This window comes from Belonocnema kinseyi, chromosome 3 (assembly GCF_010883055.1).
Source record: "Belonocnema kinseyi isolate 2016_QV_RU_SX_M_011 chromosome 3, B_treatae_v1, whole genome shotgun sequence".
Classification (NCBI taxonomy): domain Eukaryota; kingdom Metazoa; phylum Arthropoda; class Insecta; order Hymenoptera; family Cynipidae; genus Belonocnema; species Belonocnema kinseyi.
This window is the reverse complement of record NC_046659.1, coordinates 84824258-84846416: the sequence shown is the minus strand read 5'-3', so window position 1 is coordinate 84846416 and position 22159 is coordinate 84824258. Positions and strand designations below refer to the sequence as shown.

The 22159-nt window shown below is 24.9% G+C and overlaps 2 protein-coding genes across 2 annotated transcripts in view; both read right to left on the bottom strand.

Annotated features, from left to right (window-relative positions):
- Positions 1-919: 919 nt before the first annotated feature.
- On the bottom strand, positions 920-16772 carry LOC117169278. Its single transcript, XM_033355570.1, has 8 exons — positions 16270-16772; positions 16021-16193; positions 15822-15934; positions 11951-12442; positions 6617-6677; positions 5484-5655; positions 1763-1934; positions 920-1686 (listed from the first exon to the last, which is right to left on the bottom strand). Exons 1-8 carry the CDS (start codon positions 16546-16548, stop codon positions 1415-1417), a joined length of 1734 nt encoding a protein of 577 aa, XP_033211461.1. The 5' UTR covers positions 16549-16772; the 3' UTR covers positions 920-1414.
- Positions 16773-21177: 4405 nt separating this feature from the next.
- The window catches only part of LOC117169353 (DNA repair protein RAD50), a 58922-nt gene continuing 57940 nt past the window's right edge, over positions 21178-22159 (bottom strand). Inside the window, exon 16 of the mRNA XM_033355691.1 lies at positions 21178-21441. Coding sequence (XP_033211582.1) covers positions 21315-21441 — 127 coding nt within the window. The 3' untranslated portion in view covers positions 21178-21314. The remainder of the gene's footprint in view (positions 21442-22159) is intronic.

The following is a 22159-nucleotide window of genomic DNA, read 5'->3' as shown; positions in this document are numbered from 1 at the left end:
TAGTAAAATTTCCAGAAAACAAAAGAATGGAAAAAAGTACATTTTTGAACAAATTGATGAATTTTCAAGTAAAATTATGAGTCTTTGACTAGACTAATTTAATTTTCAACCAAAAATATTAATTTTCAATTAATGGGTACATTTGCAGAAAAAAAAATTCAAAATAATTTTTTTTTAAATAGTTACTTTTTCAAACAAAGTGATGATTCTTCAACTAAAATGGTGGAGCTTCAATAAGAATAGTTGAATTTTGAACCAAAAAGATGATTTCTCAACTAAAATTATGAATCTTTAACTACTCAGAATAATTTAATTTTCAACCAAAAATATTAATTTTCAATCAAGAAGATTAACCAAAAAAGGCGAATTTTCAACATAAAAAGATAAATTGTAAAACAATAAATGAATAATTAAATTTTCAGCTAAAAAAATTAAGATTCAACCAAAGAGATCAATTCTGAACCAAAATGACAAATCTTTAACTACCAAAATTTAATTTTCAACCAGAAAGATTAATTTTCAAACAAGAATATAAATTTCTACCAAAAAAGATGTATTTTAAACTAAAAAAAAATATATTTTTTTCAATTAAAAATTGAATAGTTAAATTTTTAGTTGAACATTTAATATTTAACAAAAGTGATGAACTTTTAACTGAATTAATTGAATATTTATTCTGAATAGTTAAATTTTTAACAAAAAAAATTAATTTACAGCCAAATGAAAACGAATCTTGAAGCAAATATCTCATATTTTCAGCCAAAGAGATTAATTTTCGATTAGAATTATGAATCTTCGACCAAATAAATTAATTTTTAACAAAAGAGCTTAACCTTCACAATAAGTATTTAAATTTTCATTTAAAAAAAAGATGAATTCTGAACGAAATGATTTCTAGTGGATATTTAAAAAAAAGATGAATTCTGAACGAAATGATTTCTAGTGGATATTTAAAAAAAAGATAAAATTTGTAATAAAAAACGGTTGGACTTTTCAACATCAGCTGAATTATCATCTAAAAAAGACTTTCCACTTAAGAGAGTGAGAATTACAAAAAACCGATTGGGTTTTCAACAAAATACATGAATTGTCAACCAGATACTTGAATTTTCAACTAAAAACGATCAATTTTTACCCAAAAATTGTCAGAAAAGTATTTAATTACAGTATTATAAGGGCTAATTTAAAAGCAGAGAATCAATTTCATTAATTTTTATGTTGCAATTTAGAAAAAAATTAAGCACACTCTCGAAAAAATTTTCTGGCTTAAAAAAAATTCACTGGCATTTCCAGGTTTTTCCAGGTATATGAAAATTCCCTGCTAATTTCAAGTTTGCCAGATTTTTCAGGTAGGGTAGACACCCTGAATTATTGCACTGGCATGTAAGAAAATACTTACGAATTTAACATTTATTTAGAGATACATTCCATTAACTAAATAATCGGCGTCGTGCGCATAGGGCTCGTGCCCTCGACGACCTCTTCGCCTCACCACACGTAATCTGCATGCTATTAAAATTCCCATCACTGCAGATACTGATAATCCTAGTGCCAGTGAAATTACTGCACCTTTGGGTCTCAAATTCTCGTTCACGTTACTATTAAAACGAAAATGCTGAGCGACCAAGGTCTCCTTTTTGGCTTCTTTTAAATGATCTTCTAAAATATTGTGATCTACCTGAGGATCTGTAATATAACATTTTTTTCAACCTTTCTTTCTCTTTTAGGAAACTTTCTAAATAAATCAATGTAAAATACTGACCTTCGTCCTTCATAACTTCAATAATTTTTACACTAGCGTGCCCTTTCGCAACGGGTTTCGTATTTTGTGTGCTTTCATCCTTGTGTTCCACTTCAATAATTTTTTTATTCTTAGACTCGTTTGCCTCGTTACTGTTATTTTTCATGGTAAGATTCGCGTTCTTTTTTGGGGTCTATCATGAAAATGAAAATAAAATAATTAGTAAAGACTTGACAAGGGTTGCTACAAAATTCAATTTTTAAAATCCCTCACTTTTCATCGCAGTTTTCTTTCAGGTATGAAAAAATAACTTTAAACCTAGGAGATTATTAATTTCAATGCTAAAAAGGGTCATCCACAAATTATGTAAGACGATTTTCTACCAAAAGATATTAATTTTCATCTCAAAAAGACGAATTTTCAACAAAAGAGTTATGTTTTCAAGCTGGTAAGTCGAGTGTTTAAAAAAAGATTTGATTTTTTCACCCGAAATGATAAATTTTCAAGAAAAACATTAATTTTTAATTAAACAATTGGAATTACTATCAAATAGTCGAAATTTCAAGTAAAAGGATGCATTTTTAACCAAGAAGATTAATTTAGAACAAAAAAACTAATTTTCAATAAAATAGTTTAATATTCAACGAAATACATCAATTTTCAACTAAATAGTTGAGATTTCAACTTAAAAACGTAAGTTTTTAACCAAAAACGTCAAAATTAAATTATTAGATAAAACAATACCTTTTCAACCAAAGAGATGAATGTTCAAACAAACAAAAATTAATTCACAATGAGAAGTGCAATAATTGATATTTCCGCCAAAAAATAGTTTAATTTTCAATCCAAAATAGTAGTGTTAATTTAAAAAATACGAATTTTTAGTCAATTAATTGAATTCCTAACTAAAACCGATTAATTTTTAATTAAGAAAGATGAACTTTCAACAACAACGAAATTAATTTCTAACCAAACAGTTGCAATTATAAATAAAATAGTTGAAGTTTCGAGTAAAAGAGATGAGTTTTTAATGAAATAGGTGAATTTTTAATTCAATAGTTGATTTTTCCACAACAAAAAAAGAATTTGAACCAAGAAGATTAATGTTGTACCAAGAAATATGAATTTTCAACAAAGTACATGAAGTTTCAACTAAACAAGATAAATTCTCAGTTCAAACATTCATTTTGAACAAAAAAGAAATAATTTCCAGCCAAAAAGTTAAAGTTTCAATAGATGAATTTTTACCAATAACAGAATAGATAAATTTTCGACCAAATAAAAATTAATCTCAAATAAAGTGTAATAGTTGACATTTCCACCAAAAACTATTTTAATTTTTAATCCACAATAGTTGAATTAAATCAAAGAATACGACCTTTCAACAAACTATGTATTTGCATCCTCAGTCAAAACAGATTAATGTTCATACCAAAAAGAGGAATTTATTAGAAAAGAGTTTCAACAGGAAAATATGAGTTATTAAAAAAAAATGTTAATTTCCAACAAAATAGTTGAATTTTAAACCAATTAAATGAACGTTTAATTAAAATGATGAACCTTCAACCAAAAAAAGAATGTTCAAGAAAATAGTTAAATTTTCTATCAGTGAAATGAATTTTCAATCAAAAAGATCAATTTTCGACCGAAAGACTAATTTTCAACAAAATACATGATTTTTCAACTAAACAATTTTACATTTTTAAATGAGAAAGTCGATTTCAACTAAAAAAGACTAATTTTCCACAAAACAGTTGATTTCTTAACCACCGCAGGTTAATTTTGAACCGAACAGTTAAATTTTAAACTAAGAAGGATTGAAACATTATTTAAAAAATTTATTTTTCAACCAAAGAAGATGAATTCTCAAATAAAAGTGATTTAATAGTTGATGTCTGAACCAAAAAAGATCAAAAATTTTAACAAATTTTCCACGGAACGGTTGAATTCTAATGAGAAAATATAAATTTTTAACGAAAAAAATCATTTTTAGGCAAATACATGTTTGCCATTTTAATAGAAGAAAAAAATTCCCGGTCATTTCAAGGTTTTTTCCCGGTTCGCAAACATTTTTCACGGTCAATGAAATTGAATAAATTGAAGTCTATCCTAAACATTTTTACATTGAAAGTAATAAACAATAAACCAACAATTAAATTTACACGTATGAAATTGAAGGTACTAACACTTTTCAATTGAAATTTTTTTAATAAAATGCAGATAAATCTAGAAGTGGTTTATATTTTTCCAAATTTAAAATCATTTTTGAAATTTTTTCGAAACGTTTAAATATATTTTTAAAAGAATGGAATTTTTCCTATAACTTTTAGAAAATCCTACAAATTAAGGAAAAAATTCTTAACATTTAAATTTATAAATAACAATAGGAACACTTATTATTTGCAGAAAAAATTAGAGTAATTTTAAGATATATTTAGAAGTTTAAAAAATATCAAAATTAAATTTAGAACTTGAAATGATTTCCAATCATTTAAACGAAGTTTGTGAGCCGAAAAAATTGGGCTATTCGTATCAAAATTTTGATGCAAATATCCACAGCCGAATTTAAAACAAAATGTATATTTCTGCAGATTTCAAACAAAAAATCTAAAAACTTTTTAACAATTATGAAAGGCTTAAAAAGAAAAGAAACATTTTCTTAAGCTTCCTAGGAAACTGGAAAATGATTTTTCATTTTGAAAAATTATTGTAACAGAAAATTTAAAAACATTTTAAGAGACTTCCAAAATGATCAAAACTGAACCTGAAAGATTTTAAGTTTTTTTTTTAATTTGCAGGATTTTTCAAAAGTTGTAGAAAACATTCGGTTAATTCATTTCAAGTTTTTAATTAATTTTGAATCTTTTCAAAACTACGAAATATCTCTTGAAATTACTTAAATTTCGTTTACAGATAATAAGTGTCCCATTGTTATTTGAACGTCAAAATTTAATAAATTCACTTACAAATTAAACATTTTTTAAACAGAACAAGTCAAATTGTAACGTTAAAAGTTGAAAAGCTCTTCGAAATTCCACAGATTCAAAGATTTCTATGTAAAATAATTCAATTTCAAATTGTTTACTTTTACATATATTTGTGTTCAATTTACTCGTCGTAAATGAGCAGTGAAATTTTTAATGGCTAAGAAAACTAATACAAATAATATATTAATAAATTTATTTATTCAATTTAACATAAAAAATAATATAAAGGAAGACTTAAGACTTTGAATTAAAAATATTTTATTAATGAATCACTAAAAGTGTTATTTAAAAATAAAATTATTGGAAAGTATGATACTATATTAATCTCAATTTGTATTAAGACTTTCGAATTCAAACAGTTACAACCTGGAAATTCTCAAATGTTGAACGGATTTAGAATCGTTTTGTCGAATCAATTATTGTTCAGTTTTTTATACTTCAATCATTTACAAAACTGTTGAAATCAAACTTGGACAAATTTTTCTACTGAAAATTTGTAAAATTCAGAAAATTCCCGGTCATGTCCCGGTCCAGCGTCCACCTTGCAAATAGTTTAATTTTCAACAAAAACGTGACTTTTTAACGAAATTGTTTAATTTTCGATAAAACAATAAAATTATCTTCAACCTCAGTTTATCAGAATTTTCCTGATTCTTTCAGGTTTTTCCTTACTTTCCAGAATTGCCTGACCTGTAGCAATCCTGCGCGATGGATCAAAAGCTAAATTAAATAGATGAAAAATTAATTACACTCACTTTACAAGGTTGAGGCGTGGATGTCGTTTTTATACTTTGAGGAACAACTTCTGGTTCAACATGATTTTCAACAGGAGCAACTGACGGATGAGTCTGAGGTTGCTTTTCTGGCCAGGTTTCATGATTTGGTTGTTGATAATAGGGTACGAAGGATCTACTCTGATCGACATTTCTAAAAAGTTGAAGTATTTTTGAGCGATTTTTGTATTTAATTAGCTAGTTCCAAACACTTAATCAAAGTGAAAAATGCATCAAACTGCATACTTTTAAGTAATTAAAAATAAAATGGCTTCCTGTTCCACGAACGCGCCCATATTTTAATTATTATTTTTTTTAAATGAATACATATATTTAAATTTAAAACACTTATTCTTAGAATGTTTAAAATTATGCTTTTGCATTATTTTAAAATGAGAAAAGTTTATAGGTCACAGCATATTTTCAATTTTAATTGCCTGAATTTTGAAATTTAGTTAATTGAAAGATTTTTTCAACTTCTTTTTCATGTAAATTTAACTAGTTGCAAAGTCGAAAAATTTTATTCTTCTGTTGCGCCGATGAACTATTTTCAGAATAGAAAAAATCTGAATTAAAAATGTTTGTTATTAATAAAAGATGGATGCCTTGACTAAGCATGGTTTATTCACATTAAAATATTCATCAATTTGAAACTTATTTATTTTAAATTTGTTCAATTATTCTAAGCTTTTTTTTTTTGAACGCTTCCAATTTGAAATTTTTTACTCTTGAATAGAAATTGTATGAAATAGTACACGGTTCCGTTGAAATAACTTCAACTCAAATTCGCGAAAACTAAGAATCTTTCTCTTGATTTTGTATTTGACATGTGTGACATATATTGTATGATGAAAAAAATCTTTGCCGGAGCCGCTTTAAAAAAATTAATTTAAAAATGTAAAAAAAACACCAGTTTTTTCTCAAAAACGACGAGAGAAACGAAAAAAAGGTTTTTCCTATAAAAAGATCCTGTTCATAAATTTTAATATTACTTCGTTTTCTTATAAAAAATTGTCTTTTAAAATAGTGACAAAACAGTGGCATCGCTAATAAACAGTTTTAAACAGTGTCAAAAGTGGCGTGAGTCCGTGCCCCGTGAATCGATATTAACTTACCCATCTGGTGCAGTTTCTTCTATAACTCCAGGCCTCTTGTGATTAAAAATATGTGGTTGTTCTAAAATCAAAAACGCAGAAAAATGGTGAGCATTGACAAAGAAAAATATCTTTCAGGATGACCACAAAACTTAATTTTTTCAATTTCCTGACTTTTTCCTGGCCATTAATTTTAATCTTGTAACATTTTTAACATATAATCTTTTATAGACGGAATAAAACAATTTCAGATTAAAATTTAATAATTTCAAATTTGTTTCAACTAAAAGAGACGACTTTTCTGTGATAACAGTCGAATCTTCTATCCGAAACAGTTAAATATTCAACAAAAATGATGACGCTTGAATGTAAAAGTTTAATTTCCAGAAAAAGAATTCAATTTTGAAAAAAATAATTGAATTTTGAACCAAATGGTCCCATTTTCAAACAAAAAAGTTAACACTTCAACCAAAAACAGTTGTATTTTCAGCCATAAAGTTGAAATTTTAAGCTAAAAAGTCAAAAGTTTGAGAAAACAGTGCATTTGAAAAGAAACAGACGAATTTTCAACAAAAAATGGAAAATTTAAATTTTGAGTAAAAATGTTAATTTTTTACAAACTAGTCAAATTTGCAATCATAGAGATGAATTTTCAACTAAAATTATAAATAGTTAGATTTTGAACCCGTAAATATAAATTTTTAACTAAAAATTCTAGTTTCAATCAAACAATGACATTTCTAACCAAAAAAGAGGAAACTTTAAACCAAAAAAATTAGTTTTCCAACAAAACAAACGAATTTCAGCTGAAAAAAAAACACTTCCAACCAAAAATGTAATCAATTAAAGGGGTGAATCTCCAGCTAAAGAAGATTAATTTTTATTTAGTTTTATTTTTATAAAGAAAAGATGAAATTTCTACTGAAATTTTGCAATTTTTAAATCGAAAAGACGAATTTAAAAAAAGTTCAATCTTGAACCAAGAATTCAGTTCAATTTTTTAACATCCAAATATATGTAGTCAAAAATATTTTTATTTAAAATAAGAAACAAGAATGCAATCAAAAAAGACAAATTTTCAAAAAAATAGTTTAATCCTCACCTATAGAAGACTAATTTCCAACCAAATAGTTCCATTTTTATCTAAAAAATATGAAATTTCTACTAAAACAGATCAGTTCATAAACCAAAAAGACGAGTTATAAAAAAAAAAATAGGTGAATCTTGAAGATCTTGAACCAAGAAAGATTTTAGATGAATTTTTTATCACCAAATTATGAATCTTCAACAAAAAAATTATTTTTTCAAGAATTATTATACATATATATAATTCTACATAAAAAAATAATTAATTTGAATAAAACAAAATTAATAAAATTATTGAACCCTCAATTATAGAAGATTATGTTTCAACCAAAAAGTTGCATTTTTATTTAAAAAAATGAAAATGCTACTAAAACAGATGAACTTTTTCATGATCCAAGAATGGTTTGAGCTGAATTTAAAAAAAGTAAAATATGAATTTTTCAAAAAAAATATATTCCTTTTTTTGTTAACAAAATGGTTTAGTCTTCAACTAAGAAGTTCAATTTTTAACCAAAAAGATTTTAATTTGAAATAAAATATAGTTGAATTAAATAAAAAAAGGCGAATTTAAAAAAAAAGTTGGTTTCTCAGCCATAAAAAATTAATAATTTTCAACCATACAGTTGAATTTTTTTTTTTTTTAAATGAAATTTTTTAAACCAAAAAGATTAATTAAAAAAAAAAGTTTAATCTTAAACTAAGAATGATTTCATTTCGATTTTTTAACACGAAAATATTCAATTTCTAATAAAACACATGAATTTTTAAACCAAAAAGTAGAATTTTCCAAAAAAGTTGAATTTTTACCCAGGAAAGATTTCAGTTAAATTTGCTACATTAAAATAAGAAATTCCAACGAAAAATAGGACTTTTAACCAAATTTTCTAATTTTCAACGAAATAATTAAATTTTTAAGCAAAAACATAATCGCCAGGATTGCAAGACAAAAACTGCAAAAAGAGGAAAAAGAAATACAAGGGAAACAAATTACTAACAAGAATATTATATCAGGATGGCCGCATAAAATCATTTTCAAAATTCTATAACTTTTCACTGACTAATTTTTCATTTTCCCTTACCTTTAACATTTCTTTTACCAAAATCCTACTATTGCAACTAAAATAATTTCAGATTAGAAATTAAAAATGTCTTTTATACAATCGGAGAAACCTTTCCTACAGTGTATAATTTCTAAGTTAAAGCGCTAAAAATTAAACAATTTCAAAACTTTAAAAATTGAATATTTAAGATTAAAATTTTATAAATCGGATCATTTAAAATTTAGAGAAATCGAAATTTTATTCTTTATTAATAAAAGCGTTCAAATAAAATCATTAAAAATTGAAAACTTTTAAATTTGCACAATTTAAATTCAAAGCGATTAAAATTGGACAATTTAATATTGAAAAATAAATTAAACCTTTCAAAGGCAAAGCTTCTGAAACTCCAGAACTTTAAATGGTCATTACATAATAAAATTACAAGTTAAAATTAAATTAGACAACTTTTTCTACATTTAAAAATGAATTGAATTGTTCTAAAAAAACATTTCGAAATGAATAGTAGTAAGTTTAAATGGGAAATATTAAAAAGAAAAAATTTTACTCCCTTACGTTGAAACTTAAACGAATGTGATCTTAATTTAAAACTGAAAAAAATTTCAGTCACAAAAAATTGTGATATCAAAACTTTTTTTATACTCAAACCCTTTAAAATTTCAATGTTTGAAAGAAAATTTAAATCGCTTGAAAATTAATAATTTTGAAATTGCTAATAATATTTACCAAAATTTAATCAATTTAATTTTAGTTGAAAATTAAAACCTATGAAACAAAAAAATTAGAAATTTAGCGTTGTTCAAGAAAATTCAGAAACCTGAAATTGTAACCACTTAAAATTACCGAAAGTGTCCATTTACTGATGTATCAATTTCCGATAGCTTTATTTTCATCGTTTTTTATTTTAAACTCAATTTTTAATTTTTTAATGTCAAATCTTCCTTTAGAATTATTATTCATTCTAGAAATTTTCGAATATAAAATATTGTTCAGTTTGAAATTACTTCTTTGTTCAAATGTTCAACTAAAAATCGGGCAATTTTAAGATCTTATACAAAAAATTACAAATTAAGATAAAGTATACAAAACAATACTGCTATGATATGATTTCATTTTTTGAAATTGTACAATTTTATGTTTTTTAATTTTAAATTGCTTTATATTTACATCCAAAATTATTAAATTCAAAACTATCAAAACCTTTAATATGAAATTTTGAAATATTTAATAGCGAAATGGTCCTAAAATTTTGAATATTTTAATTTGAAAAAAAAACGATATTTTGAAATTTAAAATTCGAAACCTTCGAAAATTAATATGAAAAAGAATTTAAGAAAAAAGCTTAGTTTCAAGGCCTGAAAGATTAAACTGCGAGGTATATTGTGAACCTTTAAAGTTTAATTATTCTAAAGACTTGAAAATTATATAATTTCTAGTTGAGAACTTTTAAGAATTACAAAATGCGCGAATTCAGGGTGACAGTTTTAATCGAAGAAAAAAATTCCCAGCCATTTCTTGGTTTTTTCCCGGTTCGCATTTTTCCCGGTTAATAAAATTTTTAAAATCGAACTCTATTATAAACATTTTTCTATTTAAAGTAATAAAAAATAAACAACAAATTAAAGCATTCAAAGTGGAACACTTGAATTTAAACTTTTAAAATTTAAGTTTAAAAGTTTTTCAATTAAAAAATTCTGTATTCAAATGCAAATTTGAGTTCAAAAATTTAGATCAAGTTCCAAAAATGACTTGACGTTAATATTTCAATACTCTAAATTTAAGAATCAATCAATAAACTTTAAAAAATTAAAAAATTATATTATTTGGTTATTTTAGGCTAGACACATTAAAATTAAAATTTTTTTAAACTTAAATGTCTTAAATTAGAAGTTGAATTATTTTCATTTCAAAGAATTTAAGCATCCTCCAAAAGCTTTAAAATTTTATTTAAAAATTTTGAGAAACCTAGAAGTTGTTTAAAATTTGTTTCTAATTTAAAATCATTTCTGAAATGTTTTCAGAACCTCTACATAACTCCAAAACAATAAAAACATTTTCTTAAGATTCCTGGGAAAATTGAAAAATTATTTTAATAGATTTCCGGAATTGTCAAAAAAGAAGCAGGAAGATTTTAAGGATGTTTAAAAAAATTTGCAGGGTTTTCCAAAAATTGCAGGAAAAATTTAATTAATTTAAAAATATGTTTAGAAATTCTGAAAAAAATGTCCACAAGCTTGGTTTAAATTATTTGACACTATATTGAGTTTTAAATTAATTTTGAATCTTTTAAAAACTTCTAAATATCTCTTAAAATTACTCAAATTTTTCTAAAAATAAAAAGTGTTAAATTATTATTTATATATAAAAATTCAATATTTTTTTTACAAATTATATATTTTTTTAATGGCACAAAAATTTTTTAACGTTTACAATTTAAAAGCTTTTCAAAATTTTAACAATTCAAAGTTTTCTATGTCAAACGATTCAGTTTCAAATTGTTTACTTTTAAATATTTGGGCTTAATTTACTCGTATTATATTACCAGTCAAATATTGCTAAATATTAAATAATTATTCTTTTTCTTAATTAAAAAATCTAAAATTAAATGTGTTCAAAAGTGAATCATTTAGACTGAAACAATATTTTTAATTTTATAAAAACCATTAATTAATTATGAATATATTATTATCAAATTATTTTTAAGATAAAAAAAATTCATAAAGTTTCAATCACACCTTTACATTTTTTTGATGACTTAAGACTTTCAAATTGAAACAGTAACAATCTGGAAATTTTTAAACTTTGAACGAATTTAGAATTGTGAATCAAATAAATTATTTGTTAGTTTTTAATACTTAAATTACATTTCCATTGAAAAAATTATTTATTCATTTATTTATATTTACAGTTGATAAAAAAATGTTTTTTATCAACAATTTTCAACTTCAAACGCTTTTAATTTGTAATTTTGTACCTCTTCAAAACTGCACTTTAAAATTCTTTAAATTAAAAATATACGCTTAAAAATAAAAATCTAAAATGAAGAATTTGTAAAATTCCCCGTCAAGAATTAAATTTTTCTTCCAGGTGGGTGGCCACCCTTCTTAGAAAAATATTAAATTAAATTAATTATTTCACACAGAATAGTATTTTTAATAAACGATTATCCACTGTAGGGAGGTTTCCCCTACTTGCTTATACTTGATCTTACGTTCGTAAACAGGAACATTATTCTGTTCGTGAAGAGGGTAATTGTAAACATTGTAGCCCTCTTTATTTTGCTCATAGTAGGGCTGATAATTCCAGGGATAACCCTGTGACCCATAACTTGCGTGAGACTGAGTCTGAGGTACAATTTCTGCGTCAACTGGATATGGAAGATTCTGTTGTGGAGGCAAGACTTGATGTGCAGATCCGGAGGTTTGCCAGGATTTAGGATTGCTTTCTTGCACATGTCCATAAAGTGGTGCATAGGATTTGTGATGCTGAAGCATTTGTTGATACCTCAAGACGTCAGGAAGAGAGGGTAGCACTGGTTTTTGCACTGATACTGGAGGAGAGGCTGGGAATGGTTTTTCCGTAGGGCAATGAAGCTCTCCAGCTTCATCTGAACCATCCGAGCATTGTGGTATTCCATCACAGACATTGTATATTGCGATGCAATCTCCTGTTGTTCGACATTCAAACTGATTTCTACTGCAGACTGAAATAATTGATTTAATTTCATTACTTGATACTCAATTATCGATCAATATTACATACTTCATAGTCCAAAACGTTGAAAAACAGGAAAAATAGGGGGTTTTTTCACGAAAATAGGAAAGTACGTTCTTTTTAATCAAATTAATGTAGGTACTGTATTCCTAAAATTTCAAGTAGAAATGTATTGCGTATAAGATGATTTTCTACCAAAAGAAATAAGTTTTCAACGAAAGAGTTAATTTTCAATTAAGAAAGATACATTTTCAACAACCAAAAATTAATTTTTAATAAAAGAATAGTATTTAAAACCAAATAGTTGAAGTTTTAATAAAAATAGGTGACTTTTGAACAAAATAATAGAACTTTTAATCAAATAGTTAAATTTTCAATCAACAAAGATAAATTTTCAACCAAATTCTCGAATTTTCAATAAAAAAAATTGAATTTGCAAGTCAAACAGACAAATCTTTTAGAAGACAAATGATAAAATAATTAAATTTTCTACAAAATAGTTAAATTTTTAACCAAGTAGTTATATTTTCAACCTACGAAGCTGAGTTTTCAATCAAATTTTCAACAAAATTATGTAAGTTATGTCAGTGAGAGCGCATCGTGGCAGTCGTGCTGTTCCTGCTGGCAACAAATTTTATTTTAATTTAATTTAATTTTTTATATTTTAATTTTGTTTTAATTTTAATATTTTTTATCATATATTTTTTGTCGTCTTGATAAGGGTGCTGTGTGAGTGCTGAAACGTTGTTCATTATTTTCTACAAATGTTTTTTATTGTAATTTGATAATTGTAAGAATAAAAAGGACGAAAGAATTAAAAAAGAGAAGGAATGGGATTTGGTTGGTTGCCTTCTCATTTTTCTTTCATCCTTTTTATTTTTGTCCAAATGAAATACAAATTATTTTCTTTTCTTTTTTAGGGGGAAAGGAGAAGAGGAAAATATTTTTTTTCTTCACATTGCACTGGGAACATTTTGTGGAGGTTTTCCAAATTTAGTCATTATAATTGATTTCATTTTTAGAAATTCTTCACATCAACTTGATTATTGGATGTTAAAAAAGGACTTTAAGTTTAATTTTGATCTTATTTAAATATCCTAAATTTTTAAATTATTTAAAAGACGTATATACCTACATTTTGTGCTTAAAAAATAAATTTTCAACTAAGAAGATTAATTTTTAACTAAAAAATATAAGATTTCAATCAAAAATATAACCGTTAAATTGTCGATTTAAAACATTTATTTTCAATGAATAAAATTAATTTCTGACCAGTTACATTGAACAAAAAAGACGAATTTTTAACAAAATACTTAAAACGTAAATAAAATCAGATTAATTTTCAGCCAAATAGTTGAAGTTTCTACCAAGAAAGCGTCTTCAGCCGAGAAAAACAAAATTTCAACGAAATTATTTAATTTTTAAAGGAAAAAGGCTGATTTTTTAGAAACAAGTAAATATTCAACCCGAGAATATAAATTTTCAACAAAAAAGGTAATTTTCGATCAAATTGTTAAATTTTGAAACCAAAAAGAACAATTTTATGCAAAACAGTTGAATTTTTAATCCGAAAATAAGAATTTTCAAACAAAAAAGTAAATTCTCAATGAAATATGAGATAATTAAAATAACAACCGAACAAGATTTAAATTCGCTATAAAAAGCAGTTGAATTCAACAGAAAAATACGAATTTTCAACAAAATAGTTTAATCATGAGCGAAAATAAAATAATTTTGTACCAAACAGTTACATTTTTAACCAAAAACGATCAATTTTAAGCCAAAAGGATGAACTTCAACTAAGAAAGATACATTTTTATTTAAAAATATCAATTTTTATAGAAAATAGAAATAGTTAAATTTTCAGTGAAAAAGATTAACTACCAGTAAGAAATAAAAGAATATTCAACAAAATAGTTAAATTTTCAAACAAAGAAATTACTTTTAATTCTACAAGATTAATTTTGAACCCAAAAACACGATTTTTTAACAGTATACGTGAATTTTCAATAAAGAAAAATAAATTTCAAACTGTAAATATCCATTCTTGTACAAAAAATAGAATAGTCAAATTTTCAGTGAAAAAAATTAATGTCCAGTCGCAAAAAAAAAAGAATTTTCAACACGTTTTTCAATCAAATACTTGGTATTTCAACCCAAAAAATTATTTTAATTTAAATAAAAAATAGTCAAATTCCACTAAAAAAGAAGAATTTTCAAAAAATATTTGAATCCTCAGCCACAAAAGATTAATTTTCAACCAAACAATTGCATTATTAATCAAAAAGAATAAATTTTAATCAGAGAAGATTAATTTGAAACCAAATATAACAATTTTCAACAAAATTCATGAACTTTCAAGTAAGACAGATGAATGTTCAATTAAAAATATCAATTTTTTACCAAAAAAGGAATAGTTAAATTTGCAGTGAAAAATAAATTAATTTTCATCCCAAAAAAGAATAAGTTTCACCAAAACAAAAAAAAGAATTTTTAACAGGGTTTTTATCTTGGAAACAAAGTAGTTGGTATTTCAACTTAAAAATGATATTAATTTAAATCAAAATCAGTGGAATTTATTGAAAAAGGAGAATTTTCAAAAAATAGTTGAATCCTCCGCCAAAAAGGATTAATTTTCAAACAAACAATAGCATTTTAAACCAAAAAGAATGAATCTTCATCCGAGAAGATTAATTTGTAACCAAATAATATCAATTTTCAACAAAATACATGAATTTTCAAATAAATCTGATGAATTTTCAATTTTAAATATCAATTTTTTCCCAAAAATGGAATATTTAAATTTTCAGTAAAAAAAATTTCAACCGAAAGGAAAACGAATTTTCAACAAACCAAACAATGAATTTTTATCAAAGTAGTTGCACAACTTCCAACTAAGTGTTTAGTATTTCAAGCCAAGGATAATTTTATTTTAAATAAAAGACAGTTGAATTCAATCAAAAAAGAAGATTTTTCACTAAAATAGTTTAATCTTATTAAAAACAGATTAATTTTTACCAGACAGTTACATTTTTGACCAAAGAATATTTTTTTTCTACCAAAACAGTTAAATTTTCAAGAAAATATATAAAAGTTTCAACCAAGCATTCGAATTTTCAACCAAACGAGGTAAATTATAAACCAAAAATAAAATAGTAGTCTTGAAAACCAAAAAAAAAACTAAATTTTAACCAAAAACAATTGGATTTGCTCATTAAGTTTTAGTAATTCAGTTCTTATTCAAACGAAAAAAAACACGAGAAAAGTGGAAGTTTCTAGAAATAGAGCGAAAATAGACGAATTCTTTGAAAAGAGGAAAAGAAGGAAAATAGAGCTAAGAGTGTGAAGTCTAATATTATTTTAAATACCTGTTTTAACAGGTGCTGGAGTCGTAACAACTGGAGCTTTTGTCACTTGAGTAACAGCCCCCGGAGGTGATTCGTTATACGAATACTCCTGCACTCCTGGATCAACGTGCTTTCTGTCATAAAACAAAAAATTCAAGAATTACTCATCAAAATTCAAAATGAAATTCGAATAAATATTCTCAAAGTAGGATAACAAAACCTCAGCGATTTAAGCTCATGCTCCTGAGTTTTTCGAATCTGTTCTTCCAACTGCAAAGCTGTCTGTTGTTTATAGTTCGTAAGAACTGCGCTACTATAATTAGCATGATCCGTGAATTTGCACTTAAAATCCTGCGGAGGGCCACAGTGAAAAAGATAACAACTTCCCGGTTTCTAGAAACACAAAATAAAATCAATAATAATCTCGTTTCACAAATTAGATGAAACAGTTGAATGAAATCGTGCTTACTTTTTCCTCAAAAACAAAAACGTCACACTGATCAGTCACACAACAAAATCGTATACAATCGCTTTCCGAATTTACGTCAATCTCGGTCAGATATTTGGCCCCCATTTGCTGAGAATCCTGTGTTCTGATAATTTTGTCCTTGTGAATAACGAAACCGTCATAGCATGTTTGTAAATCGCTATTAGGACGCTTTTCACTCTTTTTTACAATACCCTCAGTGTTGACAAAAAGAAATATCAGGAGGAAATTAATTATGACATATAAAACTCGATGAAGCATGGTTGTGTTACGGACTTCTGAGTGTCAAATGGCACATGCTATTAGGCCTCCGAAGCGCGATCGATAGTAATGCCGCTTGGGCTAATTTTTGTTCGAAGACTACCAACGCAGCTGCAGGTTATAAAAAAGTTAGATGTTGCGCTCAAAAATGTAGATTATTAGAATTTGTTGAGTTTTTTCATAGCTTGAAAGCCAGAAGAGAATTTAATTCAATCTGGAGCAACCTGTCAGTTTCTGAAGGGTACGAGTAGTGCATTTTAAGGCTTTACGCATATCTATAAAATCACGCATGCGTTCTCATTGTCATATAAAGCGATAAAGACATAGGGATCCAACTAAATCTAAGTAAAATTAAAGATTTTAAATTATTCTACTTGAAAATTCTGTGCATATTAAATTAATTATATTTAAAACTAGTGGTGTATTATGCAAACTATATAATTGTAGGCTAGAAAACAAACACGCGCACGATTCTTGTTTTCTTTTTGTCTCATTTAATTTTTAAATTGAAATATAAAATTAATATGGATAGAAAATGTTTGCTTTTTATAGTATCTATTATCTGACATAATAGAAAAGGAAAATATTTCAAACCCTGGATCGCAATGCCAGGTTTTTTACAGGTATAATTTTTCATAGTACGGATTGGTTCAAATATTTTGCCTTTTTTTAAACAATCGAATCGGAAAATGTATGCATTTTCGCGAGTTTATTATAATTTTTTCAGAATTTAGGGATTCAATGATTACATTTAATTTGAAAATCTTTTTCAAATTATGGTACAAAATGTTCTTAAATGTATGAGCACCATCGATTAATTAAATAATTAAATACTAAACATAATTAATCATTTTTATTTTACCTTCCTATATTTAAAATTCAATTCATATTTAGTTGAAATTATTCTGGACACTATATTAAATTCAATTTAAACTGTTTCAAATTTATATTATATTTTTTAGCAAGATAAATAAATTCCCAACAGGGTGTCTAGCGATTCTTAGGAACAAAGTGCAAGGTCTTTTCCAGGTTTTCCAGATCTAGAAATCAAAATTTTCCAGGTCTCCTTTTTTACATCAAATAATGAAATAAACGTTTGTCATAACATGTAACAAATGAGCCATTTCATTTCTTATTGGCCAAAAATTTCTAAAGAAAGCCGAATAGTAAATAAACAAATTCTTAATTTTTTGCGAACATAAGTCGTCTTTGTGAAATCTTTAGGAATATTTTTAAATCTTTGTAATGTCTTTGTAATCAGTGAAATCATTGTTGACTCTTTCTTTAATCTTTGTTTGCGAAATTTTTTGTGTTTTTTTACAATCATTGAAGTCTTTTGAAATCTTCTCAAATGTGTTGAAACTTTTTGTAATCGCTTAAAATCTTTGAAATTCTTGAAATATTTTTAAATCCTTATGAATTCTTTAAAGAAATTGTGATATCTTCTCTAAGTCTTTTGTATTCGTTTCAAATCACTGGAATATTTGAAATATATTTGTGAAATCTTTATGAAATTTGTTGTAATCGTTTAAAATCACTGGAATATTTGAAATCTTTGTTAAATCTTTTGAAATCTTATAAAAAAATTTTGATATCTTTTAAAATATTTGTGAATTTTAAAAAAATCTTTATATAAAATCTTCGAAATGTTTCTTTAATCTTTGTTCGTGAAATATTTTCTGTTCGTTTGAAATTATAAAAATCTTCTCAAATTTGTTGAAACATTTTGAAATCATTCAAAATATTTTGAAATCTTTGAAATCTAATGTACTGTACCCTTGTTGGAATCTTTGAAATTCTTGAAATGTTTTGAAATCCTTAAGAATTTTAAAAAATATTTGAGAAATCTTTAGAAAATCGTTTGTAATCATTTGAAATCTTGTCAAACATTTTTAAATCGTTTAAAATCTTTGAAATGGTTTGAAATCCTTGAAATCTGGTGTACCGCACCCTTGTTGAAATCTTTGAAATTCTCGTATTGTTTTGAAATCTTTATAAATGTTTTATGAAATCTTTGAAGCTTTTGTGAAATCTTTTGACATCTCCTAACAAATTTTAAAAGTTTTAAAATCTTTGTGCAATGTTCGAAATCTTTATGAAATCTTTGTGAATTCGTTGGAATTATTTATATTATTACAAATCTTAGTGAAATGTTTTGATATCTCATAACAAATTTTGAAATTGTTTGAAATCATTTAAATGTTTTGAAATCTTAGAAATGCGGTGTAATATACCCTTTTTTAAATCTTTAAACTCTTTTGTAAGTTTAAAAATTTTGGTAAGATGTTCAAAATCTTTATGAAATGTTCGAAATCTGTGAGGAATTTTTGTAAAAAATTTTGAATCTAGTGTACACGCCTTTTTTAAATGTTTGAAAATATAATTAATAAATATAAAAAATGAATAAAATAATTTTTGCAAATAATAATATATTATTAGTAAATAAATATATATTCTTGGAAATATAATGCTTTTTTATTGACGAAAGCCATTTTCATTCAAAAATACCTAAATTTGTTCAAAATGTGGTTTGTCTTCTTTGAAATCCAATTATTTTTATTTAAAAATACCAATTTTCGACAAAAAGCATTAGCATAACGTGACAAAAAATTGTTCCAAATTGTAAATCTTCTTTGAAGTTTAATGATTTTTGTTTAAAATAACCGTTCACCCGTGAAAAAGATCAACATAACTTTAAATGGTTGCAAAATTGTTAATCTGCTTTGTCATTTATATTGATATTTCTGGTAAATACCGCTAGCTTAGCTTTCGGTTTTACAATACACTTTATCTTCCTTGGAATCTGAAGATTTTTTACTCAAATTACTTACTTTCGGTGTAAAAAACAAACATAATCTAAAATTGTTGGAAAAAATGTTTAATTTTCTGAGAATTGTTTCATAAATATATTATAATAATCTTACTTCAAAGCACCCATTTTTGATGTAAAATAACGACATTACTTAAGATTGTTAAAAACTTACAAATCTTCTCTGAAATCTAATGCCCTTTTATAAAATGTTCAATTTCCAATAATTACTTTAAATAAAAATCTATTTTTCTCAATCTAATGCGTTTTGTTAAAAATAACTAATTTCAGGTGAAATACAACATAAATTTTTTGAAAATTGTAAACCTTCTTCGAACTCTAATAATTTTATATTAAAAATATTCATTTCCCACGTAAAACTTTAAATTAACCTAAAATTGTCAAAACTTAATGATTTCATATTAATTTTTTTTTATACTCATTTCCAGCGAAAAGCACTAACATAAAAAACATAATATTTTCAATATTTTATTAGAGAATTTAACAGTTTTTATTTAATTGCGCGTAAGTATTTTAAGAACAAAAATGTTTTTTAATTCGCATGAGGTATTTACCTTGAATTTGAAAGTTCAAAAATTAAATCTAAAACTACATTTTTAAGCTAAAAAAATACAAAATTGAACGATTACATTTTTTCATAAATTGAACACATCTTAAATTAGAAGTTGAATTATTTCTATGTTAAATAGCCTAAAAATCCTTCAAAATCTTCAAAATTTTATTTCGAAATCTTAAAAAATCTACATGTTCTTTTACATTTTTTTTAACTTTAAATGTTGTTTCCAATTTTTTTTAAATTTCTAAACTTCTTTTAAAATCATTAGATCTTTTCTTAAAATTTTGTAAAAAAATCTTATAAACTTCCAGATTCATTTTTGACAATTTTGGGAATCTTTTAAATATTCCCTTAAAATTAATTTTTTTGTTTCAAATTACGCTGCGGGACATTTGCATCGAAATTTCGATCAATAACAGGATTTTGTCGGTATAAGTACACAGTTAGACACCTTGTTTAAATTATATCAAATGATTTCAAATTTTTAATTAATTTTTAATTTTTTCAATACTTCTAAATATCTCTTCAACTTACCAATTACTATAAATTCAAACATTTTACTTAAAAATAAAAATTCTTTAAATAAAACAATTAAACTTGTAACGTTTATAGCTTACTTTTTTTTAGTTTTTAATATCTGATTTTAAATTAACAGTAAAATATCTCTAAATATGAAGTAATTGTTCTTTTTCTCAATTGAAAAATTTTTTAAATGTAGTTATTTGCATATTTGTTATTTACCTTCTTCTTTAGGTTTCTTTACAATTTTGTCCGCTAGGCTTTTATTAAATGTTATTTAGAAAATTGTTTTATTAAAAATTTTTAATAATTTTACGTATTGTTTATAAACACAATAATTTCTATAAAAACGTGAGGAATAGAATTGAAAAGAATCATTCCAGGAATAGAATAAGCTTTTGTGAATTACTACATTTATTTAAACAAATTATGACCTCAAATATTTTATAATTTTTGCTTGGATTTCTCTTATAAAATTTGTCGTAATTATCAACGGGCCTTTTTGTTAATTTTTTAAATCAAGTTAAAGATTGAGTAATTTTCAACTTGGCTGTACATATAGTAATAGAATAGTCTTAAAGGAAATCAATTGTAAATTTAATTTCCAAAATTTCATGAATTTAGTTTAAGTTTAAGCTTCAAAGTTTAAATTAGTAAAGATTTTTAATTATTCTACTTGGAAATTCGAGGCATAATAAATTCAGTATATTAAAAACTACTGGTATATTAGAAAAACTACTTTATTGTACAAAAAACATTGGAATCACATGAAGTAGATTTTAAATCAACTTTCGATAATAATAATAAGAATTATAAAATAATGTCATCTTAGAAACTTTAAAAACTATTTAAGACTTAGATTTAAACATTAACAGTAGCTACCCCATCATAATAATCATCCTCGTCCCCAGAGGATTCATCCAAAGTAGCTACGGGCTTCGCTACAGCTGCACCAGTCATGTTGCGATAATCAATTAGAGATCTGCCACTGTTTGCAAATAAGAAATAAAATCATATTGAATAATTCGCTATGATAATAATAAAAATAAAATAATAAATCGCTGAAAAATTTAAATATTAAAATATTCGGCCTAACAGGGTGGACACTCAAGACTTGGATATAATTCCGAGACTTCAAAACTAAATAATTTACGATTTTAAATATTCAAAAAATAATGTCCAAATTAACGAACTTAATTGAAGATTGAGAAATTTTTATTTCCAGGTTTTCAAATAGAAACAAATATTTCAGTTTTTTAACGATTTTTAAAAATTGTACCTGAACATTTACATTTTGGTAATAAATACCTTTTCAAAAATTTTACTATAGAAATTCAAAAATTTTAAAAGTATATATCTAATCTAAAAATGAAAAAGATGTAAAATTCTACAATTATGCTAAAGAAGGACTCATCAAAATTCAAGAATTATTATTTAAAGGTTTTTGGACAGAAGAAAATTAACTGTTTTTTTCCAGTGGCCACCCTGGACTACTTTAACTAAAGATAGTTGTCGTTCCAAAATCAGATGCCTGAAAAAAATAGTTACTCTATGATTTTAATAATCAAAATAATATTATTAATGAAGCGGCGCTTCGCACACTCTCAAGCTTCGCACTCATTTTTATACGTTAACTACATTTCTTTAACAACATAAATATTATAACTTAAATTAAAAACTGTGATTTAAACTTCTGAGGAATTACA

What these genes read in the sequence shown, in the direction of transcription:
- LOC117169278 (XM_033355570.1), bottom strand. Translation starts at nt 16,548, where the DNA reads ATGCTTCATCGAGTTTTATATGTCATAATTAATTTCCTCCTGATATTT. An exon ending in TTTTTGTTTTTGAGGAAAAA is followed by an intron (nt 16,194 to 16,269) that starts GTAAGCACGATT and finishes TTGTGTTTCTAG; the next exon opens with AAACCGGGAAGTTGTTATCT. An exon ending in TGAAGTTATGAAGGACGAAG is followed by an intron (nt 1,687 to 1,762) that starts GTCAGTATTTTA and finishes GTTATATTACAG; the next exon opens with ATCCTCAGGTAGATCACAAT.